The 27,946-nt window shown below is 34.4% G+C and overlaps 2 protein-coding genes across 3 annotated transcripts; one reads left to right on the top strand and one right to left on the bottom strand.

Moving 5' to 3' along the window:
* The first annotated feature begins 225 nt into the window (after positions 1-225).
* LOC146541766 (chromobox protein homolog 5-like) lies at positions 226-3,683 on the top strand. The gene is made up of 5 exons (XM_085192364.1): positions 226-450; positions 1,022-1,141; positions 1,216-1,414; positions 1,987-2,093; positions 2,918-3,683. The coding sequence occupies exons 1-5, from the start codon at positions 355-357 to the stop codon at positions 2,972-2,974; spliced, it is 579 nt and encodes a 192-aa protein (XP_085048490.1). The 5' UTR covers positions 226-354; the 3' UTR covers positions 2,975-3,683.
* On the bottom strand, positions 2,829-27,946 carry Zir (dedicator of cytokinesis). 2 transcript variants are annotated; one of them, XM_085192315.1, is made up of 40 exons: positions 27,777-27,946; positions 27,601-27,673; positions 25,911-26,071; positions 25,320-25,533; positions 25,013-25,206; positions 24,617-24,757; positions 23,955-24,234; positions 23,622-23,805; positions 22,734-22,909; positions 22,127-22,307; positions 21,315-21,472; positions 21,114-21,232; positions 20,795-20,948; positions 20,344-20,532; positions 19,591-19,694; positions 19,007-19,175; positions 18,623-18,755; positions 18,088-18,187; positions 17,562-17,711; positions 16,850-17,027; positions 16,358-16,593; positions 15,746-15,927; positions 14,986-15,062; positions 14,682-14,858; positions 14,249-14,375; positions 13,536-13,702; positions 13,150-13,284; positions 12,593-12,739; positions 12,098-12,256; positions 11,692-11,868; positions 11,168-11,341; positions 10,401-10,531; positions 9,797-9,968; positions 9,245-9,425; positions 8,726-8,853; positions 8,545-8,610; positions 8,280-8,396; positions 7,521-7,609; positions 6,210-6,356; positions 2,829-5,904 (listed from the first exon to the last, which is right to left on the bottom strand). In XM_085192315.1, the coding sequence occupies exons 1-40, from the start codon at positions 27,809-27,811 to the stop codon at positions 5,865-5,867; spliced, it is 5,922 nt and encodes a 1,973-aa protein (XP_085048441.1). In that variant the 5' UTR covers positions 27,812-27,946; the 3' UTR covers positions 2,829-5,864. The 2 variants fall into 2 exon arrangements, with proteins under 2 accessions (XP_085048441.1, XP_085048451.1); XM_085192325.1 differs by lacking the exon at positions 27,601-27,673 and having other exon boundaries at positions 27,777-27,944.

Below are 27,946 nucleotides of genomic sequence, written 5' to 3'. Positions count from 1 at the left end.
TGCTTGACAAAATTGCTATAAAATGACTGTGTTCTTTAAACGGCGCAAACTTTAGTTTGAAAGGTATAGATATTGTCTTTAAAATGGTATTGATATAAGAACATGACAGTAATTCATATTATTAAATAAATAATTGCATAGTTCAGCGGGCAAAAGCCACGAGGGGGTCACTAGTGTTAAAATATATTTATTATGGGCAACATTTAGCTGTCAAACTTTTCAATATAAGCTGTGGTTTGCGTCTTCGCGACGCGCGCCATTTTGAGGTTTTGTTTCTGAAATTAATTTCAGTACAGCTTCGGAGGCATATTTACTTATAGTTTATTTTGTGTACAATTAATTTATTAAATTAAAATGGGCAAAGATAAAAAAACTGAGACCAGTGAGGGTTCGAGTGAAGAAGAATACGTTGTAGAAAAAGTTCTTAATAAAAGAACCGTCAAAGGAAAGGTTTGTTAAACAGCAATTTAGGTATACAAATATAAATATTAAACCTGTATAAATATGTATAGCCTATACTTATTGTTATTATTTGGAAAAATATATAAGAAATGAAAATAACTTACTGTATATTTTGTTATTGTTTAAAATGTTTTTTTAACGTTTCTACTGTCGTACCGGCTTTACGAATGTTTCACAAGATTTAACGATGTATGTAAATATATCATTAGACAAGTCACATTCTTTCTTGGTTACTATTATTAACAAATACACACATTTATTTGCACGTGAATTCGGACTCTATTAACTATCTAGTAAATATAAATATTTTATTATATTATAGTTAAAATATAATGTAAGTGTATTTAGTTAAGGAAAAAAAACCTTAAATAATATTTGAAAATAACTTACGATAATTTTAACATTTACTATATATCAAACCATAGAGATCTTTAATACATGAATGGTACGATTATGACTTAATTAATCTATAACTATACATATAATAAAATTCTAACTGACCGCTGTTTGTAAATAGAAGATATAAATATTATTAATTTATAAATATTTTATTATATAGGTGCAATACCTTCTAAAATGGAAAGGCTACAAAGAAGAAGACAGCACATGGGAGCCAGAAGAAAATTTAGATTGTGAAGAATTAATAAAAGCATTTGAAGATAAAAGAAAAGAAAAGGAGGTATGAATATTATAATGCTGTTACATACCAAAAAATATATACTTTTGCAGCTATATTTATAAAATTTCTTTTAGGCAAAGGCAAAAAAGTCAGAGCCTGAGAGGCCAAAGAAACGAAGCCGAGACTCTGGTGATGATGCAAGCACTACTAGCCGTAAAGGTAGAGGGACCAGTGTATCATCTGTAGAAGAAAGCAAAGAGTCAAAGAAAGAAAAGAAAGATGATAAGTTGAAATCTGGTTTTGAAAAGGGGCTTAAGGCAGAGAAAATTATAGGTTAGTTTTAAAGAATTATTTCACTCTTAAGAATGTAAAAATGGGGAGAGATGTCTCTTAACACCTCTGCCTACTTTGCTACATGCAGGACACTGCATGATGCTGATACAAAATAAGCTTATCACATGCTTATGAACATCTACTTAAATGATGTTCATTGTACATATTAGTTTATAAAGAACCACAGACTAGAATTTGAAGAATATGAGAATTGAAATGAAATCAAATAGTAAATTTTTATAGTGTAATATACAAATTAGGCAGACCCTGGTAATAACCGGGATTAATGCCAGGAAGAAGAAGATACAAATTACTGTCAAATTAATTTGATAATTCTCACTTGTAAAAGTAATTTTTTTTATCACATATACAGAAGTATATAAAGGCCAGTCATGACTCAGGGACATGCAACTGAACAATCATGTTGTGGGTTTAATTCCCACTCGAGGAAAATGATATACCTATTTAATATTTTAATTTCCTGGCTCTGGTGACGAGCTATGACTATATATGGAGGAAACAGTGTGTAGCTGAAAAAAGTATATAATTTTCACATATTGTATTATTTATAGGGGCATCAGATGCTACGGGAGAATTGATGTTCCTGGTGAAGTGGGCGGACTCCGATGAGGCGGAGTTGGTTCCCGCCAAAGTTGCTAATGTGAAATGTCCACAACAGGTGAGATTAGCATTACATATTATGTCTTCATCATTTGTAGATCTATTTTAAGATTATTTTTTACTATCATTATTATCTCTTTCCAGTCAAATTAGCTATAAAAATAGTAGTTAAATAACAGAAATTCACATTGCATTTCACAAAATACCTTAGATATACCATTACAAATAAAATCCCCATCAACTCCATGAGTAATTAAAACTTATTCAAATCTAGTCTAAGTATAATTGTAAAAATTATATTTGAAATGATCACTTTAAACTATTCCACTTATAAAAAATAGTAAGTAAGTAAAAACAGTTCCTTCATCGTTTCACAAATGGTAATTCTTACAAAAAAATACATAATTTTTTTACCTATGTATGTTATTATTTTACCATGTATAATAAAAAAAAAATTAATAACTTTTTCAACACACAAGTTTGATGGGGGGATAATATTTGTGTAGCCAAAGCCAAATTCTATTCTGTTAAAGTTGAATTTTGCTTTAGCTACTCTGTTAGAGTAGAATTTTCGTAGATTTGAATTGGGATAGTTGATTGGGATGTTAATTTAAGCAAACTTAGAGACTAATTCGAACTCGAAAATTTAGCGGAAGACGGGAACAGAGTTTGCACACTAGCTTCCTTGCATTTACCCAGCTGCACACGAGGGGGATATAGCATAAACCTAAAAAATAATAATAACTCACTTTGACTGATATTGTGAACTGATTCCATGAAATGAAACAAATTAAACTGTGTATGGACATTTTAATTACTAAAATCTACACAATTATCATTTAAATATTACAAAATATGATAAAATTATAAATATTTGAACAGGTAATAGCGTTTTACGAGGAGAGGCTGACCTGGCACACCCCGGCCGATTCAGAGTGAACTAGTGACTGTGATTGTAACTGATACTGGACTTTTATATTACTTAACTTACTTCGGATAAACGTTGCGCGGCCATCTTGTGAAGATGTTCAATTACAAAATATTGAAGATTGTAATAAAGTTATTAAATTTGATTATTTCTTTTGTACAAAATATATGTCAAAATAATAACTATATAAGTTACTTAATGCTTTTGGTATTTTTTTTTGTTTGTTTCAATTTTTGGATTGGAAATTGATTTATGTTCTATAAACTTATGTTTATTTTTAATTAAAGTTGTTTTTAATTCGTCTTTTTTTATATATGATTTTTACTTTAATAACATTCCTAAGATAGTTGTGTAGCTACTATTGCTAAATGCAAAGATGCCCTAATAATTCGATGAACAAGTTCCAAGGATTTGTATAATATATGCCATTTCTTTCTTTATAATAAAAAAATATATATTTTATATTTGTATTCAATTTAGTATGAAATGAATATTATATAAAATATAAAATTATTTTATTACGCTTTCACACTCTGCGTTATGTTAGTTATAATATAATGAATACATATTGAATAAAGTTTAATAAAATTTTCTGAATAAAAACTGAACTTCTATCATATAACAGCTCGATCAAGGTGATTGGGGGTTCAAAGACGTGAATTTCATAGTTGAGCTCCAAATTATAATGCAATAAGTTGAATATATTGTGTTTATATTAAATTTATGACTTTTATTTCTCCTATAAATAATTTGAGATTAATACAAATAATATCAGGCCGTCGAGGCGCAGCAGCACAAGGGTGTGACTGTAACGCTACGGTTTCCTCGGTTCGTGAAACTCGAGGATATGAAATATTTGAGCGAGGCGAGCGAACCGTTCTACTGGAGAATTTTTACACTCTTTGTCACCAATAGGCTCTCAAACGGTTTGACCGATTAAGAAGAAAGTTTGCAAACATAGATATGACCAAGTACCAAGTACCAAGTGACTACTTTTACCTTTTTAAGCGAAATTTTTTTTCTAACAATTCAAAAATTAATATCTCGCTTCGCTCAACATGTCTACCAAGATTTTGCGAGCGCAGCGAGTCAAAATTGAGGTCCGGTGGGCGCCCCTAGTTATTTATATTTTCATTTCTTCGCTCTGGTATCGAGGCAAACAGCGGCGTTGAGTTTCGCCTCTCAACTCGAGAATTTGGCGGAAAGTGGGGAACGGAGTGTCTTAACACTAGGTTACCTTTGCCTACCTTGCTGTGTACAGGATACAGCGTGAAACAGATTTTTGATTTCATTACAAATAAAGTGGCATTATGTTTAGAATTTTACAAAATTTTGTATTGATAAGTGTAACCTACAAAATGGTGATTTAAATGTGTAATATAATAAGGTAATTAAAGTTTAATATATGATTAAATAACAGTACAGTCGTAGGAATAAGGGGGGCCGGGTGCGTGACATTATAACAAAAAAGTAGTCCTAAAAAATAAAAAAAAACGAACACGAACATATCTGGACGAAGTTAAAATCCAGGCTAAAAAAATATCTATAGAAAAATGCAAAGTAATATATCACAATATATAATAAAAATTACATACAAGAATACTTAATAAAGATACGATTATTAATTAATTCTAATAAAAAAATACATCTTACAAAGAAAGAAAATCTCACAAAAGAATTAAAGTGATTTTTTTTCAATAGTATATATTTTTTATAATCAATATTGAAAATTTAAGTTATTAGTTGAAAAATCAATTCCTTTGACACAAATTTCACTATTAATTTTATTAAGAAAAAAATTAACATAGAAATTAAATAGAGAGCACAATGCTTATAAACATGGCACCGCTATCAAGCTATATAAAACCAACTATACTATAAGCTGTGTTTATTATGGAAACATTTTTAGGAGCCATTACATGAAATTGTATTGACTAATGAACATACAAATCTCTTATTAAGTTATTACTAACTAGTAGTGTCTTAATGGGCTCAGAGTGGCCCAGGTTCCCAGGTTCCCTCGCTCTGCCTACTCTAAAGTGCCTTGTTATGAGTAGAACAAGTCAACATCAATTTCACCAGACACTAAATCAATCAATACCATTTATTTAATACCATGTCAATACCATTTGACTGGAAACTTAAAGACTATATGAATGACTGACTTTAGTGTTTATAAAAAACAAAAATATCTGTTTTAATATACGAGAGAGCATTAAATTTAGTAGTAAGTTAATGTTAATGTAGTGGGTTCGATTCCCACTGCGTGGAATCAATTATTTTAATTTATTCGCTCGGGTAACAGGACGACGCGCGGCGTTGAGTTCGGTCACTGCGTTGGGAAAGGAGTTCCTAAACACTCGGTTGCCTGTTAAGCTAAAAAATAATTCGAAAATAACTGACTGAAACAGATCTTAGTTCCAATAAAAGATAATCTAATTTATCTTGAGCAGTTACTGGGTCATGTATTATAGTAGTAGTACTAGTATTCATTAAAAAATATTAAAGTACATACTTTGCAATAATAAAATTCCTTATGTTAGGTACTAAATGAGGACCTAAATACGTATTAATTTGAATGTTATTAAACTATTTATATTTTGTAGTAGTTAAAGATAGTAAGTCTGATATTGAATAAAATATAAGACAAATGAAACTTATTTCTACAAATTTAAGAAAACGAGAATAATACATAGAGATATTAAAATATTGAATTAAAACTGAATCATTACATACATTATGGTTTTTTAGAAATTATACAGCTTATAGAATATAACGACTACAAACAGATTCTTTTACAATTATCAATTTAAATATCGATTAGCAAAATGTCTTTGGCTGTATAATAAGAAGTACATCTACCAAATATGTTTTCATTCTTATCACGTAGCATGAATCGCCTCAAGCTTGGTACTTGTAATCTCCTTTACTCAAACCATTCCTGAAAAACAATATTTAAAATTAGTAACAATATTAGGTTTTTTTTGATTCCCATGTTTATAGGTACCACATTATTGAATTTTAAACGTTATTTGTTTAATTGCGTATAATTTAGTACAATATAAGTTTTTCTAAAAAAACAAATAATGTTACACACAATAAAATCCGTAAAAAAAAATTCAATTTCCCTGCTAGTGGTAGCTTTCTATAAGACTAACAATACTGACATTTTTATGCAACTTGGCGATGCAAAAGAGAATAATGGCCTGATTGATAAATAATATTAGGTAGTACGTAGATACGCACGTGAGGTGCATCACGTGCGAGGGCGTGGCGAGGATGAGCGGCGCGAGGCGCTCCGTGAAGCGCGCGAAGTTGCGCTCGAGCTCGCGCTGGTACTCGCGCTGCTCGCTGCTTATCAAGTTCTTGTTCTTCTTGAGTGCGTCGTGACATCTGCAGTGGAAGAAATAGCAGTAAATAGTATTTATGACATACAATGTCTGTTCAAATGTGGCCTTCAAAAACTGCCTTTTACTTATTTGAATTTGAATCCGCGCCTCTTGGAAAAACTCCAAGTTGCTCTGAGTTTAGCCACTATGCCATACGTATATTAATAAATTTGACACAAGCTCCTCTTCCTCTATCTTTTAGTGGAAGTCTCATAAAAGTTATAAAACCGGTCTGGTGTTCATCCGTTTCCTAGATTTGCGCATAAAAACGGACAATATCTCTTGTTTATCGTGGAAAATGGAAATAAACTATAGAAATTGGAATTTTGGACATTGCACATTAATTGAACTTGACGAACTTGTAAACATGTCTACAACTACTTGAATTGAAATCATCCAATAAAGGACAATGTACAATTTCATACTACTAGACTACTACTTGTATAAGTTTTATAAAGATTTATATTACAGCATATCAGTACAGATAGCTGCAAATTCAAAAATATAAATAATTCATTTCCCCGCTCTTTAGGTAAGACAAAGCGAACGAGCCACAACTGTCCCCGGAATATATGCACTCGATGTGAACGTAACGATAGCGCGATCTAACTTCCTACAACGCCATCTATGTTGCCACTCAGGAAACTTACACAGTGCTTTGCCTTAAAAGACCGGAAAAACAAATATATTTCAAACTATATAATTATTTTACAAAAAAAAAGTTAGACAAAAGACACTGCTCGATTATTTTATTTTAGCTATTTTCGGAAGCTTTCTTTCACTTATGTAATGCTGCTATGTTGCAATGCTGATATAAATTCAATATTTATTGAAATTTAAACATTGAAAACTAAAGATTCAGCATTTTTTTTCGAACAAAATATTTAATATTTATATAACTTTCTTATATATGATCCTATTGAAATAAAACAAACACCAAATCTGGAGTCTGCCAATAGTGAAAAATATATTTTTATCAGTTAAGCTATTCCTGAGATTACCGTATAGGTACAGAAACAGACAAAAATAAATAAAAATATTGTATTGGGTTCTATTACATTGACGAACGTTGCCAATGATAGTTTTTCTAGTACATTTGCTGTGTACAGGCAGCGATTAGTAACAATTTTATTATATGCATAAATAACTGATGTTATTCATAACTTACTTTTTAGAAAAGTCTTTGAATGCAAGTCTCAGTTTATTCGTGAGTCTTGTGGGCGGCTGAGTCCCCTCAACTACTGGAGCCAGGAACACCTAAATATGAAATACAATGTCAGTATATTTCAATAATACATTTGTACATGGATTTATTTTTAATTATTATAATTTTAAGTTCGCGCTGTATCCCGCACATAGTAGGGTAAGCAGAGGGAACCTAGGAACGTAGTATTAAGACAATTCCGCCCCTTATTTTTTGCAAAATTCTAGTGGCGTTGCGCGTAGTGGAATTCAAAGCCACGCTTTGCTCGATTACCAGAGCCATACAATGAAATTATATTTCGTTCCTCCGAGTGGGAATCTAACCCAAAACTGTTGTGTTTATAGTCGCATGTGTGAGTTCCTGCGCCACGGCGGCTTCAAAAAAATAATTTTGTATTCTTCTTATCATCAAAAATATTGTATATAGCAGTGTGACAGTAATAGTGATTGAGTAAATAGAACATAATGATTTCTTTTCGGTTCGAATCATATTTATTTTCGCATTATGTAATGTGTGGCTGAAGTCAAAATAATATTTAATACTACCACTGTCATCACCGTCATCATCATTATCAACATGATAGGAACTACTAACTAGGAACTTGTAATATAACCAGACCAAAAATTTCTAATACAAACTGAAAAAAAAAAAAAAAAATTCAAAATAATGAAAACAATGCAATGCTGTATATTTTAACTAAGTTTAATAAAAAAAACTGAATACCTGAGCTAATTCTAAAGGTCCTTGATTAACGGTAGTACCGATGCATCCTTGGAGTACCATTTGCAGGATTTTGGGATCTGGTGGCTCTTGACTAGTTGCTGCTGCTAGCTCATTGATCTAATAAAAAAAAATACAATAAAAAAAGTTAAAACACAGGTATGTAATGTAAATCAAAATAGTTCTTAGTAAAAAGGATTTAGAAATAATGGAAATAGAGTATTTAAAAAACGGAGAAGACAATTAGAAAAAATGATTGCTGTGTAACCTTTTTCTGTATATCTTCTATAGCCACTTCGATGGGCGTCAAAATTATCTGCGTCCTTTGTACAACCTGAGTAAAAAATACCAAATTATATATTTATTTATTTGATACCATAACTAATAATTATGCTTATTTTGAAAGTAACTTCTACTGTAGTAAAGTACTATATATATTCCACTAGTACCTGTATGCGGGTCTTGACGTAAGGGAAGTGGTGCGCGGTGGTGAGCAGCGTCTTGCGCTTGCACTGCTCCCCCAGCTCGCCGTGAGCGCGCCCGCCCAGCGTGAACGGCGTCGCGTACATGAAACGCTCTGGAATATGCCCAAAAATATATACATTACACATAAATATTACAAAAAATAAATGTATACGAATCTTTGTCATATGGAATGCAAATTTTAATAAAATTTATATAATATTCTTTTGGGTGATAACGCACCCGGCGCATTACTGAATCAACTCGCTGGATGAAAGTAAATAATTGTTTTGGGCTATATCTGATCAAACAGTAACTTAATATAAATTAATGTTTCGTCTATAAATATTAATGTAAAAAAAGTATTGCATATTTGACTTTTAATTACTTATTAAAAAACTTAAAAACTCGGAGACCACATTAACGTAAGCAAATTAAGTCATGCATAAAGAAGTCAATCAAATTATCTCAAATTATCTAAATAAAGTAAGATTAAAAGTACATACTAATATTATAATTCCTTTCATAGTGTGTAATTCGGGTTCTTAACTCGTGTGGCTCGAAGTAAGGCTCCACGTATGTTATCTGTATGTATGCTTTGTCCGGATCTAGGGAACTCACGTCGACGACGTTGGAGTCTTTGATGATTACTACGTTTTCTGTACCAAAACGTTGACCATAGAAGTTCTGTAAGAATTAAAGGTCTTTATAATTTAAATTTTAATAAGATTAGATTCATAATATATTTTAATTAAAACGGTGGATAATCATCATCGACATAACAAATATTTTTAAAACATTTTATAGATCGAATGTCTACAAAAAATAACTTTTTTTTCATCATCCAGTTTAAGCAGTAAAAGAGTAAATTACACTATTTACCATTAGTCGTAAAGTGGGGAAACAAAAATTACAACTATTACAAGTCCTTTCCTTAGCTTTTGTAACGATATGTCAAAAACAAAATTTATTTTTTCCCAATTAAGTCACTGAGAATCATAAGTAAAACAACCTACAAATAAGAAATCAAATAAATCAATACAAAACAACAAACAAACCTCCAATCTACTAAATATCTCGGGTAATTTAGTCAAAGCGTGTTCCTTGTAGATGAATTCCTCGCCGTCGAGGTCTCCGAAGCGCGCACCGTAGAAGGACACGCGGAAGTAGGAACCGAACACGCGCTTACCGTGGAGCTGCTCTATGCGGGTGAAGGCTTCGTTCAGTTTTCTATAATGGAGAAAATAGATTAAATAGAGATTAAACTAGACTGGTGGTCAGCCGCAAGCGTGGGACTATGAATGCAACTGGTTGCGAGTTTGATTCCCACTTGAAGAAATGAAACTTATTTTTTCTGTACTTTGCTCTGATGTTAGGTTCCTCATGCCTACGCTGCTGATTGCGGGATAGAGCGTAAAGGTGATTAAATTAAATTAAATTTGATCAAGGAGAACCTAGTATTAAGACACTCCGTTCTCCACCCTTCTGATGAAATTCAATGGTCGAATCTTTTGTCTTATTAAAATGTGGAAATGAATGATCAAACCGACGGCGGTTGGACATTGTCTGTAAATAGTGCTTTTTTAGCTTACAGCAGTTACAGCATACAGCAGTTTAGGCAGAGAGCATTTAGAACGGTTCCCCACATTCGAAAATTCTTACCCGTGTATATTAGCAAGTTTCTTATAATCCCTGTTTTCTTCAGCGATGGGGATAAGAACCTTGTATACCTCGTTGACGGCTTCGTACATGCCGGCGGTCATTAATTCACCGGCTGCATGCTCGAGAAGTGCCTGTTTTATTAAAATTTAATTTTCATTAATATTTTCTCGTTCTAAGACAATAGTGTTTAAGAAAATAACATACACTTAATATTTAAAAATAAACATAGTTACTAAATTAAAAGCGACAGAACTAAGCGCCGAACGAGTAATGTTACTGTAAGTCATTTAATTTTATTTTTGTATGCATTTTTAATATTCCTAGAATTTTTTGTAACTTCTTACGAAATGAGTTATAACTTAAGTAAAAAGTGTGTACCGACTGAGAAACATAATTACGTTTTAAATATTACCACCCGGGGCAATTCAATATTTTCAATTGGTCACTTTGGTAAGTAGGCAAAGAGCGGTGTTGAGGTTTGTCAGCTAATATGGAATGTTTTCAAAAATTGGGCTTAATGTGGGAAACGGAGTCTACGTTCTTTCTGCTTATCCTACCATATGCAGTTATATCCTGCATATAGCTTGAAGCTAAAAATAGTTTGAAGATAACAATATGTGCAAATGTGCAGTTTTTTTAGCCCAATTTTCTGGACTGAGCGTGTTTAGTGGCTTAACTCACGGCACTTTATGTTTCGTGAATTGTAAAAATGAAATATAGTGTTTAAAGTAGTTGGTAAGTGTGTGTATTTGTGTGTAAGCGAGTACCTGCAGCTCGTGCGCGGTGAGGTGGTGCGGCAGGGGGTCGGGCGCGCTTTCCTCCAGCGCGTTGTGCGTGACGCGCGCGAGCAGCGCCGCGCCGCGTCCGCACGCGCGCAGCTGCTCGGCCGCCAGCGCCGCGCCGTGCACCAGGCACATCCCCGCCTCCACGTGGTTGGAGCGCTGGAATCGATAATATACATATATGTCACGTAGGGCCAGTTTCACCACTGCCTGATAAAGTCCCTGACAGCTTTATCTGCCAGACAAGCTATGATTGTTTAAGAAAAAGTTACAGCACTATGATTAGGAGTCTTATTATGGGCAGTATTTAGGTTATTACACGGTGTAGGATTAGGGCAGTCCTCACAGACGACTTCGGCGGTCATAGATTGTGTAGACTTATCAGTTATTTATTGACGGATTTCAATATGTTTTAAGATTTATAAAAATATTATCCTATATTTAGGATTCTTCTTTATTCAAATAGACTTTTACAAGCATTTTTGAAAAATAAGCAAAAAAGAACTCGCCTCCATATGTTTTTGTGCCATGTTACTGAGCCAAGTAAGTCTTAAATCCGGGCTGTGTTGATAGCCGCGTGCGATACGATGCATTAGATCTAGCAACATTTCTGGATCCTCTTGGAATTCCTTCATTTTCACTGTGTCGCTCAAGATCATGTGGAGATTGAATACTAGGTCTTTTACCTGGTGGATAAAAATATTCTTATTATGACAATGTTTATTAGTTTTTTCTGTATTTATATACTTAAGATTTACGCAATTTTGATAGAATCACATTAAAACATACATAGTAAATTACACATTTTTCATAAAACGTTGTAATTTGGTAAAATTAAAATATCAAATAAAGTAATATGGAACTATATATTTGATTATTTTTTAAGATCTAAACTATATTTTTTTATAAACCCACTTGTTCAGGGAAGGTAGTGTCTTGCAGATCCTGATCGTGTTCAGCATATAGCAGGACAGTCTTGAGTGCGCGTCGCAGAGACTCCTCGCTGAAGGTGGTGGAAGTGCCCACTAGTGATGATAGAGACATTGTCACTTGCATCTTGACTCGGCTGAAATTCTGTAAGTTACATATTATTTTAGGTGAGATTTTTTGAAGACGAGCTTGCCAACGCAATCCTACTGGTGAAGAAATTATAAACGTATATTATATTGTATAAATAAAATACATAAGTATTAGTAGATATAACATAAGCAATGGATTGAATTGTTATATTAAACACCTGCTAGATAGAGGAGGAACTTATTTGCTCAAATTAAGTCCCCTATCTAATTACCCATTTTGAATTTCAAACCATAAACACAAAGTTTGCAAATGATATATTAACATCATTTCCAAACTTTTCCAAATTAACAGCTAACAATAAAAAAATTACTATCTAATATATATACTAACATTTCCAAGATGATAATGATGTCGCATTAAAGCGTACAATGCAGCAGCGGCGTGGGCACGAGTTGCGGCGCTGAGCGCCGCGCAGTGACGGAGCAAAACCCGGCAGGTACCTGGACCCGCTTCTTCTGAGCACCAGGACCAGCCCAACTAGGGACAATATATATGTAGATATTATTAAGTAATAAATATATGAAAGACATTATTTTAGTTTTCATCAAAGCAGGATATGTAGCAATTTTTTTAGGTACTCTGTCCTCCACTTTTTTTAGTCCATTGTAAAATTTGTCTAATAACCAGAGCAGGAGAATAAATAGTTTAAATATTATTTTATGTGTGTAAAACTAATAATTTAAAGTATTTTTTTAATGTCTATAACTTTGTCACTAAAAAAACTCATAATTAAAATTTAGCAATCGTAATGTAACTAAAAGTGAGGTGAAAACTTTTTGTTAATTTTATGTCAAAAGTTTATTGTGTTTAGTATAATAATACTAAAATACAAAATATAATTAAATAACAACTATATAAATAACAGTAATAAACAATGTCATACATACCTTCAATATAAGAGATCGAACAGATGCAAACATATGCTGCAACACAACAGCACTTTGGTTGCGTTGTAGCGCGCGCAGCAGCACGCCCAGTGCGCCACTGCACGCCGATTGTCCCCATTCTAGACCGCTACACGCCTAGAACATGTTAAAAATACTATTAATATCAGCAATTTATAAGTATTTTAATCGGGCTTAATTCATTTTGTATATTTCTTTCGATTTATCAAAACATAATAACAAATTTAATTTCATTTTACACAGTATGGTATTAATATTTTTCATAAATACTTTGGAATAATTAATACTAACCTTTATCCTTTTTATATCTCAGAACGGGGTAACTTCAGAGAGACCATATGTACACACAGACAAACACACACACGCACCTGCACGATGACCTCTAGCGCGTGCAGCAGCGTGAGCGCGACCTCCGCGGCGAGGGCGGCAGAGAGGGCGGGAGAGGCGCGCGCGGGAGAGGCAGGGCGCGAGCGGGCCCCACCGCGCACCCACTCCTTGCGCCAGCGCTCGCGACCGCCGCGGGTGCTCGAACCACCTGAGTAGAATACGAATATAGTAGTGTTAATTATAAACCATTTATAAGCTAGGGAAGACTTGGCAAGCGTACGTAAGTACAAGCGGATAAACAATAAACAACCCTGTTTATTTGTTTCTTGCCTAGCTGTAAGAGTCTGCAAGCGCTTGCCAACCCATGCTCGGGTCTACGGCTGTGTTGAACCTAATAGGGACTACTAAAGTTTTACATTCCATTTGGTTTATATGTTGTACTTGTAACAATATAGTTTTAGTAACTCTATACTTATCCATTTAATTCCCATGTATGTTCCGCGATTTAATAGTGTTCAGTAACTTGAAAATTCGTGATGTTTTGCAAAAAATCGGATCCCTGAAGAAAATTGGCAATCGCAGCCCTATTTATTTGGGTCTGCACTTTTCCTCAATATAGCTTAATAATATAGATCTTTCATATCATACAATAGTTTAAAATTATCGGTTTATTAATTTAGAAAATTGGAATCTAGGGCGGAGCCGCATGCGAGTCGCTAGAAATTAATATAAATCTCTTACTAAATTTACTTACCCTTACGTCGCATAATAAAATCAGATCGAGCAGATCCCTGGCCGAGGATCACGTCCTCCAACTTGGCTTTTATATCGGTAGTCTTGCGTACATTCTGTTGAGCGCATTTTAATATCTCCTTTCGACCCTGTTAAGAACAAAACAAACATACATATATTTATATTATAAAGCTGAATAGGTCGAGTACACTTATCTTGAGAACTAAAATATTGGTTCGAAAAATTCTTCTCTTGTCGAATAAACCATTTATCAAGGAAGGCTATTTTAGGCTTTAATACAGTACTTTAATCATTTTCCAATTGAGAGATAAATATTTGAACGTAGCGAGATTTGAACCTACGCCCCTTGGAAACCGTCAAAGTGTTCTTACCACTAAGCCATATATTCACGTCAAGCTACGTTGAAGAAGGATAGTTAATACGAAGACACTAACCTTATACTCCTGACATTTAAAGCACAGATCAATAAGGGCAAGTAAACAGTGTAATCTTGCTGGTGGTAGTTCTGCGACTGCGGCCGCTAGAGCTCCCCTTTCAGCCCATCGGAGCACCCATACTAGACACATTAGGAGGTTACGACTAGTTTCACTGTTGAAAGGTGGTCTTCCATTCTAAACAATAAAAAATCAAAATATAAATAATCTCTTTGATCCTATTGGGATAGGAATCGCACCCACATTCATCGCTTTTACAGTATGATGGTCTGATATAAATAAATATCATTAAATCAACACTAACCTGTTTAAAATCATCAGGTGATGAAGGTGCATACATATAGCCAAATTGATTCATCTCACCGTCTAGTTGCAACGTTTCTGAAAAAAAAAATCGAAAATCAATCACAACTTATTTTTTTATAACATAGATAATATACAGGATGGAAGAGGCAGCGCTTCTTTTACTGAAACTGCATATAGGGTAAAATATTTCAAACCCAATATTAAAAAAAATAATCAAGGTACCTCAACGGTTTGGACGTAGGATTTTACATTTTTTACATTTCACGATTTTTATCCATACCTGTATTTCGTGTCACGCACACATACGTATGCGATGTTGCCGCTTTGACAGGTAAGTGTGTGCGTGCCTATGTTATACTTTACAAATGGCGTATTATTTAAAAAAAAAAAAAACCTTTTTCATTTTTGAGAATTTTTTTTTCCGAATTATATTAGGCTTTTATAGAGTAGTTAAAACTGTGGTTTCATTTAAAGTGCCGCTGACAATTCCACCCTGTATATCCGCATATTTTAGTTTTTTCATAAAGTAAGAAATAAATATTTCTTACCTTATGAACACAGTGAGACATTGTTACACATCCGTAATTATCATTTTCTCTATCTCTATCCCTCTTTGTCTCTTATTATTTAGGTGTAGTGAGAAAATTAGAGGAATAGAGATAGAGTTTTTATAATTATAATTATAATAAGTATGTACATAAATACATTATGGCGTATTGTTGTTTAGATATAAAATATTAAGATTTTGAATCACATACCTTTCCCCCCATCAAATCCTCTGTACAATTGTGGTTGCGCGTCCATCAGTACTCCCAGTAGCGGAAGGTACAACGCCGCAACTCGCGCTTTAGCCTCGGGTTGTGATAGCCGCGGATCCGCATCGTGTGCGCTTAGGAGAGAGAGTACGGCGTTTACCGCCGCGCATTGCAGTACTGGGCTTCTGTGATGGAGGAGTTAATGTGTAATACAGTGTGTTTTTTGATGTATAAATTATACATCACATTGCAAATAAGAATTTAAATTAATTCAGATATTATACATTATATTAAATATTTTATATTGTGATTCAAAAATGCTATTTACATAATTATGTTAAGATTTATGAAAGTATTAATTGTTTTACAAAATTTTATATAAGATATTTATGAAATGTATAATTGAAATGAACCAATAAGGTTCAAAATAATAGTCGTATTTATGAATATCTTATATAAAAATTTTGTAAAACAATTAAAATTTTCATGTACTGATCACGGTAACCTTCTTATATGTCGATATAAGAAGGTTAGTATTTTTTTAGGTTTAAATGAAAAAAAAAGAAGAGGAAAAAACCTATCATCCACAAATACACTAGCAAAAAATCCACATACTGCAATTCCAAAGCCGACGTCAAATCCGCCAACAACAGACCAGCCAGATAATGCCTTGACCGGTACTCTCCCGACAGTGACACCGCTTTCCTCCTGCCATCCTCAGATCCTGCTGAACGGGAGGAGGGCGCGGGAGAGGCTGCCCCTGACACTCCCTCACCCTCACCGTCCCTACTAGGAGGCAGGCAGAGGGGCACGTAGTGCTCGTGAGAGCAGATGATGCGGAGGAATGACAGCTGAAACATGATGAATCAATATTAGTTTCATTTTTGTACTCAGACACTGAGACTCCTGCATGGCGGGAGGATGCACAGGAGACCACCTAAAAGACAGATATTATTATTATAGATAGACAACTTTTATAAATCGTTACCATAAAGTGTAGAACAGAACACTTATGTTAATAAAAATTACGAAACATAATATGTCCATAGTATATCAATAATAGTAATAAATATAAAATATTTTTTTTTTTTAAAAAACGAAACCCACCTTATAGTGCACAAGCGGCACAGCGTCCGGCAGGGACGCTATCTTGGCGCACATCTGCTTGTGATAGCCGCGCACCAGGGACAGCGCGTAACCGCGGTCGCCTATACTGAGCAGCTCGAACAGGAAGAACGCGAGGCTGTTGTTTAAACTTTGTGTTAAACGACTGTTCTTGCCGTATCTGGAATTACAAAATTAATGTTGTAGTTACACGTACACGTACATTACGTAAACAACCGAAGTGTTATAATCTGTTATTGAAGATATATCATTAAAATGTTTCAGTACCAAGTATATCAGATTCATTATAATACATTGATGTCATCATAGTTTGTCATGACTAACAAACACGATGATCACAGACAAGTAGGTTTCAATTCTCACATAGTCTATTTAATTTCAGCTTCACGTTTTATCTCACAACAAATGGCAGAGTATAGTTCCTATTGCGATACTTACGTTCCCATTTTCGGCCGAGTTCTTGAGGCATTGCGCGTTGATTTGGCTCGTTACGAGCATGAAAATGGAAATATTAAATATTTCAGTCCACCGAGTGGGAATCCAACCCGCAACCATCGCACGCTTGTGCCCCTACGCCACGACGGCATCTAGTATTTACATATATTACTTAAATACTAAATAATATTTAAGTAATATATGTATTTTTTTTAATTAATCTCTTAATTTACTTAAATAATAAATACAAATAACTAACTTGGATATAATTTCAGCAGTAACATTATTAACTAGCGTGCTGAGATCATCCGTGAACTGGTCCGGAAAACGTGCTTTTCGTGGCGCCTCGTAGGCTCCACTCCAGTAGAGGTATTCCACCATTGATTTGGTCATCAGTTCAAATAAGGCCCTATCAAAATGAAAACAAATTAAAAAATATTTTACTAAAGTACAGATTAAATAAATAAATAAAACTAAATTAGGTATTAAAATTTAATTATTATTAAATGTGCCATTTATTACTAAGTATATGTTAATAGTTCAATAAAAGAAAACGTCGCTCATACAACATAACATTACAAAATAATGCTGTTTTTTATAATATTAAAATATTGATTTTTTTTAGTGTTTTTCACACACTGATGAATTTCATTGTTACTCCAAAGGAAGATATGGCTTGATAATCTAGACTAGAGCGTTTGGACAATTTTCAAGAGGCGCTTTTTTAGTCTCGTTAGGTTTAAGCTTTTATGTTCCTAAAAAATTTTAATATTAAAAGATTTTACCAAGAGTTTTGCATAGCAAGATCCCTTGTAGCGCCGCTGGCCACCACCCACTGGAGAGCCAACTCTTCATGTAAGATCTTACAAGACCCGTCTGTAAGTACTGAAATAACAGACAATATAAATTACTATGCGAGTCTATATATATTTTTATACACTAATGGACACTAAATCTATTTACATATCATAGTGAATAGGAGTTGTTACAACTTCTGCAGCTTCAGCTTCTGGCTATTAGTAACATACTTCCTATAATATGTACGTGTCCAAATCTCATTGAGTTTGATCACACAATATCAGTAACGAATAAAAATAAATAAATAAGTTATAGCTGCAACAGAGTCCATAGTGGGCATTGAACCTATAACCATCGATGGATGGTTTCAATGCACATTCGAAGGAAGAGAATCTTAATTTCCGGCGATGATTTCCGTCACTCAACATGCAGTGTCTTGAGTTGTATTTGTATCATAACACTAAGCTCCATCTTGCTATATGTAAGACTAAATGTGTAGCTAAAAAATCGTAGAATCCTTACCAGAAGGCGGCAGGGGCAGTCCAATGTCCCTATCAGATAGCGAAGGTCTTGGTATATGACACTGGTATTGTATATATGTGGTGATAAGACTGCTCCGCCCGTGAGCGTCGCATGTTGCACCTTCGTTCATATTCTGAAAAACAGAAAACAGTGTGAATGATTAATATAAAAATATTTTTTTTACAAAAAAACTGTTAGTATCTAGTTTTTAAGAAAATTGTGCAGACGTAGGAATATCTAATTTGGTACAGTTATAATTTATATAGACAAGTGCATTTTTATACAATAAAGCAAAAAAAGTAAGTTAAATCAATAAAATATTAAAATTACTATGACGATTTCTCCATAATCGCATACATATATTATCTGTCGGTTAACACGCACCGTGACATCGGTGAACAGGTGCGCGAGACACGTGAATACGTCCTGCGCGATGTTGAGCGTGACGCCGGCCAGGGAGGGCGGCGCCACCAGCAGCTGCAGCAGTTTGTCCGCTACAACGGGCAAGTAGCGCGATAGGGACTCCACGCTGGCTGTTGGTAGCTCCGCTATACTGTGTTGGGAGAAAAATATATTATGTGCATTTTGAGTAATTCTGAAAAGGATACTTCGTTGTATTTCGTGCTTTGCAACATATTTTAAATGATGTGGTAGATAGAAAGATATCTTCATCTTAAGTGTCTTCTAAGATATAATAGACATTCATTATTGAAAACATTACAAGGCGAGTTTGTCTTTAAATACTAATTTACTTTAAAAGTATGATTTATATAAGGCAATTTTCCCTATAAATCTTTCTATTTGGTATTATAAACGTTAATTTTATTAAATATAGTCAAATGCCCAGTAATTTCTATTACTATTTTTTAATATATACATACTTCAACGAAATTCAAATTAACATGAACATACATATAATACACAAAATTCAAAATATATTATTATTAAATCAAAGCTTTTTAAGCTACCTGGCACGCAATTCAGCTTCCATATTAGCAAGTCCAATGCGTGGCGGAATGTTCCCCTCTTGCACTGCCTCGCACGCCATTGCAAAACGTTCGATATATCCATCCTGTAAAAATATTTTTTAAAAGTTTAGGTGTGTGCGCAGATAGTAGGGTAGGCAGAGGGAACTTAGTGTTAAGACACTTCCGTTCTGCATTTTCAACCAGATTCTGTAAGTATGCGTGTTGAATTACGGAACTCAGAGCCGCGCTTCGCCTCGTTACCAGAGCGAGAAAATGATAATATAAAATATCTCATTTCCGCCACAACTAGCCTTAAAAAAAGTGTATGTCCAAAATATATGAGCCGTTTTATCTTAATATAGTAAAAAGAAATATAATAAAAAATAGGTATATTTTGCAGTTTCAATTTTACTCCGCATAGTCAGAGGGAACCTAATATTAAGGGGATAACGGGAGTGTCTTATGGGAACCGAGTGTCTTAAGATAAGGTTCTCGGTGCATACTCTACTATGTGCGGGGTACAGCGTGAAGCTAAAGATAATACAGTCTTTATTTCCTACTGGTCATTAAAGATATAATTATGTATGTAAACATAATTTCCATATCCTAGTGTATTAATAAAAAAAATTGAACATCCACATCTCCCAAGTAGTTTTGATAATAGACACTCCAGTAGGTCTCCAGTAGGTAGGTATCTACACAAAAACGTTTGGGAGTCACTAAACTAAATAAGTAAGATAAAAAACCAATTACCTGCGGATGCACAGTAGTATGGGCGTCAAGAGTAATACTCAACACAGGCTTGTGATTATCTATCCATCTTGTACCCGGTAGCAGAACATCAGGAAAGATATACGAGTAGTTGGGTGGAGGTTCCTCTTGCATCGCAGGTAGGCTGAACTCGCCACAGGTGAGCTTGCCGTTGCGGCATAGTGGGAGCCACTGTGAATAGCCAATAATAGGAACAAGATAGATCTTAAGATATATCTTGTGAAATTTCTCACGACAAGCTGAGACTCATTGTGTATTAATTTATTAATATATGAAATTTTCAATGTTTTGAAAATCGGTTGTTTTACGATGAATAAATAACACATACTCATACTTCATCTAAAAATAGAATAGTTAGCCTACCACAAATATACCACAATATAACCCTCTCAATCACAATAAAAAGGCTAATTAGAATAAAAATCCAACTAACCGAGTATCCGAGAACTGTTTCAACGCTTTTTTCCATTTCCGGCGCGACTGGCTTCCTTTGGCACGCTACATGTAGTATGGTAAAGAGCAAGTGATGCTGGTCTCCGAGATCCGCTGGTAGCTTCATCTTGATCTCATCGTAGAGGGATGGCGTTCTGGAGATAGATTCGATGATTATTATTTTGGAACTTTCACGCTCTTTCCCGTATACGACTATATTTTCTCACTAATAAGATGGCCCTGAGAGGTGAATTTGCTAATACAAAAAAAGTAAGATTTTTTATGTAGACAATATAATCATATTGTTTCTTTGAACTTACTTATTATGATATAGCACGGTAGTGTAAGCTTCAGTGCTAAATTCTGGACAGGAACTTCGCCCAAAAATAGCGGGCAATGCAGCTGACTGCTCTTCACCCGCCATTAATTGAATTCGCACCTAAAAGTTAAAAAATATATTTATATATTAATAATTCGGACACCGTGTACGAAAGCATGTGTAGTAGTGCGAGAGAGCTCACGGCGATGTTCCTGGCGGAGACGGCACGCGAGGCGTAGGCGGCGAGGTTGAGGTCACGCGCGCCCACATACAGCAGGTTGCGGTAGTGCGCGTGCGGAAGCGCGGGCGCGCACAGCGGGAATGGAAGTACCTCCTTGCACGGACGGACCTTTTCCTCCGCTGGAATATAGATCCAATTTCATATAAACTTTTGAATGTTGATAGATTTAGAGTTCTGTGATCATAACGTAATAGTAGCACAAACCTTGTACTACACTAAGTATAATAGCTTTTTAAAAATATTAAAAGTATTGTTGTTTTATTTTGTTATCCATGTCGTAATGAATTTAAAGGCCAGTAAAGGCACAAAAGTGTGACTGTAAACGCGACGGGTTGTGAGTTCGCTCGAGGAAATGAAATATTTTATATTTTTATTTCTTTGTTCTGATGCCGAGGCAGAACCGCGGGGTTAATTTCCGCCTTTCACCACTATGTTCCCTCTGTCTATCCTTCTGTATGTGGGATCCAGCGTAAAGCTGATTAAATGAAATGATGATTAAAGTAGACGAAAAGTAGAGAATAGGATAATATATCGGACTTAGCCTAAGCCTACAGGCATGTAAAGCTTTTTGTCATTAGTAAACATAATTGGAGTGTGAAATTAATTTTAAACATCAATATATAAGATAAGTATTTTTTTTCTTCCATATACATAAATCACATAATTAATTAAAAGAAATACACTAATAATTTCAAAGTTTAGTTAGAATACATATAGAACACATCGAATAGCTCTATATACAGAGTAAAAATTAAATAAAACCAATATCTTACCACTGTAAGGCGCTAATTTCGCCAATTCTGGAGTCAAACCATTCTTAATTTCATCAGGACACGGCGACACTTCTATTTTGAAGGTACCGGGAATGCATTTCAGTTTTTTGGGCGCAGAGCTCGGCCTTTTTATCTCTGTTAAGAATTTGTATAGATCTTCATCACGCAGTTTATCTGTTTCCTGGTTTAAAATACAAAAATGTAAGGAAAAAGTAAAAAAAACACGTTATATGAATATCTTTTTGATTTGATTGAAATATATGTAATTTATAAAAAGAAAAACATGTAAATATCAAAAAATAAATGAAGCTTCTAATATTGAAACTGTAAATGTCTATGTATTTAAATAACAAATGAATAAAATGATGTATTGCAGTTTTATATAAAAACCAGCATCAAATTTGACACTTTATTAAAACCAATTTAAGCTCCTTACAAAAAAATATATAATTACAGCAACTGAATAAAATTTATATTTAATATATTTAGTATAGGATATGGCTGGAGCACATGCATACCATTTCTACAGAATTTGATTCAAATCCGGCCACATTACTTTTAAAATTTAAAACTCTATAAGACTATGAAAGCAACAATGATTAATAACCTGTTTAAAAAAGTTAGTAACAGTGATAACAATAGGTTTGAAGCAATCCAAATGTGCTTGTAATTCATCGGGAGGGGGCGCCCGTCTCTCTATGGAGCCTTTCCTTGTAAGAGACCCGCCTACTTCTCCGGCACGACGTCGGAGTTGTTCTAGACTACTAGATGATGCCTTACGATCTGGGGGAGACAAAAATAAGTATTTCCTTAGCTTTATGTGGCATCCTGCACATAGAGGGAACCTGGCAACCCACTATTAAGATACTCCATTCCCATTAGGACACATCTGTTCCTCAAATTCTTTCCGCCAAATTCTATAGGCATTACATGTCGAGTGGTAGACCTCAACGCTCCGCTTTGCCTCGTTACCAGAGCGAGGAAATAAAAATATAAGATATATCATTACCTGGAGTGAGAATCGAACCCACAACATGAACGTTTTCAATCGCAAGATCTTGGCGCTCTTCTTAGAATCCGGCTCAAGGCTTTTCGACTCGCTTAGTATGTATTTGTAATAAATAATAGTTATTTAAATTCAAATTCAAAATATTCTTTATTCAAATAAACTATTACAAGCACTTTTGAATCGTCGAATGTACATGTCAACAAAAAGCTACCACCGGTTCGGAAGGCAGTTGTTCTGAGAGGAGCCGGCAAGAAACTCAACAGTTGCTCTTTTCAAAGTCAATGGTATATTTTATTATTACATTAGCTGGGAGCTATCCTGCCTGACATTCAATAGACATTAATTCCATACATGTTCATCCTCCAAATATTCTTGTACAGTGTAGTAAGTTTTACTTGTTAGAATTTTTTACAAATACTTAAAATTTTGGAAATGGCAAACTTAGAATACACTGTGGAATTAACTATTAAAGGTTCATATGCTTACCCAAACTATTAGTATTGGAAGTATTAGTAACACTTGTGGTGGGTGCGGGTTCATGGTCCCGCTCGAGGCTATTCGACCCGCTTAATATATGCAATAGAGAGACAGCTGTCCAGGCTAATGGCATTCGGTATTTGCCGAGACGAGCGCACGCTGCTTGGGCACTTGCTCTGACTTTTTCACGATTCTATGGTAGAAAAATAGGTATTATAGTTTTGTAGTGGGCATGTAGTTGCAGGATCATATCTATCTTTAGAACTTATACACATATGGTTCAATACACATTGATATACTTTTACCTACAACTTTTTTAAAAAAAAATCATTAAAAACCAACCTTATCATCTTTAATATAAGGTTCAACACATTCGTTAACATCCCCCTGTAGAACCTTCTCGACCCTCACCACAAGGAACACATCGGGCGAAGGGTTCAGTATATCGAAGATGGCACTCCGGCTGAGAGTTGAGAGGTCCGCGTGAGGGACATGACCAGATAGCATTTGCCTTGTAGCCTCGGAATTTAAGTTGAAATAGAAGTTTTCTGATAATTTCTTCTTTTCCTTGGCGTCATATAGCGCCATTGATGCGAATAATGGTTCAACGTCGAGTTCTAGTCTGAAATTGTATAGGAATATATTATCTGTGTATTTTGCAATTAAGGAAGAAATAATTCAGTAAAAGGAGGGATGCTCTGCGTTCCTATTTTAAAAACATCAAAATATTTTCATACTACAATTCAATATAAAAATAATTTAATAAAACCACATTCAGAAAGTGTGTAGTCTGATACTGTAAAAATAAAATACCATGGCGAAATTATATCTTTACTACACATACTAGTCGTGAGAGTCAATTTTAATGTTAATTTATATTGTGGGGAAGAGTGTAACAAACAATTTATTAAACAGACGAGTTTAAATAACAAAACAACCTCCATTTACACTTTACCCCTATTAACCTATTGGAATACAAAAAATCTAATTACTCAAAAACTTACTTTAACTGATGACATGCAACTAATATCCTGTGTCCCATTAGTTCACAAGGCATTTCGGCGGCGAGTCTCCTCTCTACCGCCTCTTCCTCATCAAGATACGGTGCGTATAGTCCTAGGAGATCTGCTTGACGGTTTTCTAGTCTAAATGAACATGAAAATTTATTGTTGTTAATTTAACGTCGCGCTTTGTCTTGTTACCAGCGACCTGCACCTAAGCCAGTTTAATGACTGATAATCATCGAGATTTTGAATTTATGTAAAAAACAATCATTATTATACGAAAAACATTACAATGTGCCTGTGAAAGTTAATTTAGACAAAACTATTTTCTATATAATAGTAAATGTTCTTTATATAATTTAACACAAAAAACTTAATGTAAATAAAATCACACACCTTTTAGCTTCATTAACAGCATCAACCTGTTCTGGAGGTTTCTTTTCAAACACGTCAGGTAACAAGGGATCTGAAGATGAGCTTCTCAGGTCCAGGCTGGCCCATGATCCTCGTGGTGTAAGGGTCTCGTTGCATGATGATGAAGAGGAAATTGAAGCTACTGATTGACGACCACTTGAGGGTTGCGATTCGAACTGGAAGATGATTTTGTACAGTTATGCTATTGGGCCTTTCAAAAGAAGTCGGAAAATTTGGTGTATTCATTACATATGAATTTTTTTATGACAATAACCTAAAATTACGATACCTGCTGAGAAGCCAATTCCTCCATAGAACTAGAGTTGAATTCGGTGTCTATCTCATAATGATGGGAAGGTGCGGCTAGTAATTTATCAAGACGTTCACCAAGTCTCTCACGTCCGCTCGCTGACGCCGAGTACATGCGGTACTTGTACTCCACTACTGTATAATCTGATGTGTAGCAGGTTATACAGTCGCGGACGAACATTGGCGCTTTGGATCTGTTCGGGGATGAAAAAGTTGTTTTAAGTATCAATCCTTCTATTAAAGGTGAAATTTCTTAAAGTACTTTTTTTGTAATGGTAATGATATTTAAATGTATTTAATTAAATTAAATTAACTAGTTGGTTATTTAGTTCAGATTTTGTAATAGATTTTCTGAATAGAGAATCTCAATAGTTATTAAAGATGGTAAAGAATAGATAGAAGATAAAAAGCCAGTTAGTGAAGCCAGTATCAAAGACACTCAAGTTGCTGTGTCGAAATTTATAAAGAGCCTGATTTATTTAATAAAAATTTACTTAAAATATTAAATTTTACAATATATATGGATATGAAAAAAGAATTTCCAACTCTCACACAACAAAAAATAACTTACAAATCCTCATCAGGCAGCACATGGGTCAGGGTACGTATACGACGCGGCACGGTCAGCAGTTCGATGTCGTTGGCGGGATAGGCGAGGGGGTCGCGCTCCCCCATCAGCCTATCACACACCTCCTCGTAGTCGGGCGGCTCGATCATATCGCAGAGAGATATCTAGTGGACGACAAATATTATTTTTATCTTCACATTGTTTTCTATAAATAACAGGGTAGGCAGTGAGAACCTAGTATGAGGACACTATTCCTCATTATTTGTTGGAATTTGTGATATCACATGTTGAGTTGTTGTCCACACCTTGTCTTACCAGAGGTAAATTCTTTGCTACCTTAGGTGAATATCGAATCCACAATCTTGCTTAATCATACAACTTTAGTTAGTTAAATTATAAGGAATGTACTTATATGAATCAGTATTAAAAGTCTGAGCCAAAAATTTGTGATGGTAACAAATTATAAAAGAAAATAATAATCAATAACATTTGTTGGAAGACAAGGACTGACATAAAATGCTTTTTATGTTTTGCTCAGCATTTCAAAGTTGATGTTGGTAGAGAGTGAGGGATGGACAGTACCAATGTGCACATGTGTCGCTAGTCCCAGGCGCCCAGCTCTTAGCGCCTCATCAAGCAACAACACCTTTACTCATGGTGAGTATCCTAAGTAGTTTTTCTTCACAAGTAAAAATGTCAAGAGAGTATGTGCCACTTTCTACACGTCAGTAATCATGTGAACAATAGGAATTGAGCTTTTGGAAATTCCATATCTCTGGAAAGGCAGTTAAGTAATGGACAATAATCTCTAACTGGAAATCTAACATGTGTTAAGTTAACCTGTATAATATACTATTGTTCCATTTCCAGCTTGATCCACTAGGACTTAACTAATAAAATATGTCTGTATCAGTAAAAAGAGTGTATAGGAAGCTCTTACAGTAATTATATATGTGGCACTCCTCCATAGTAGCATAAAATTAGTCAGATACTTTCTATATTCAATAATTGCCTTGCATTATATTAATTGAGAATGTGGCGGACCTGATTTTTTCTGCATACTTTGCCAGGTGGGAAATCCTCTGAGTGTAGAACCTATTGTTATAACTAAGAAAACTACTGACTTTTTCACATTGAGAGTAGCATGTTTAATTTCAACACAAAAAGTTTGTTTTTTTATTTTTAAGTAAAGCAAATTCAGAACACATTAAGTTTTTTATGGTATTTAAGATAAGATTATAAATGTCAAACCTAGGAAGAACATGAACCAAAAGACTATTCATTTCATCATAGTTTACAATGGGTCTGTTAGCTTTAAATATTAACCAGGTATCCAACACATAAGTTCATTACTAAAAAAGTACATTGTTAATATAAAGCAAAAACAAATAAATATTTAGACAACAGGGTCTTAAACAACAACAAAGCAGGGATGCAGAGGGAACCTGAGTTTACCCGGTTTTATGTATATTATAAGAGACATAGATGAAGTAATTTATGTAGGTACATTAATAAGATAGCTATGTACTATTATAAGAATTAGAGTAAGTAATATAAATATTTATACTAATTAACATGCGAAGGTTAATAAATATACGCTTCTAACATACCGTATACAAACGTACACCAACTATTAAGGAAAAAGTGATTCACGGGCATGCATAAAGAATTACTAATGAGACTCTTCACTTACAGAAGAGGAGCACCCTGAAAGAGTCCCGACCTTCGACTGGCTAGCATACACCTTACGTGCGTCCCCCGCATTCCTATAAATAGGTAAAAATCAATCCTCCACATATTAATACTCTCACCCGAGGTTCATGCATGGTTAAACAGTTACTCCCGTACAAGGACTATGGATTCATTTACCCGGAAGAATACTGATATTTTCGTCCAAGAGTCATCTAAAGTTAGATCGCTGGATGTGCTTCTTGTATATGATATGTTAAAAATTACAGTTTTTTACACAGTATATTCATAAAACGGAATTTTGTTTACGAAAAACATAAACTTGAATGTTTGACAGCAATATATTTGAC

The sequence above is a fragment of the Heliconius melpomene genome, chromosome 1 (genome assembly GCF_056956725.1).
Source record: "Heliconius melpomene rosina isolate 202511_hmr_F chromosome 1, ASM5695672v1, whole genome shotgun sequence".
Lineage (NCBI taxonomy): Eukaryota > Metazoa > Arthropoda > Insecta > Lepidoptera > Nymphalidae > Heliconius > Heliconius melpomene.
This window is presented reverse-complemented; position numbering and strand designations above follow the sequence as displayed.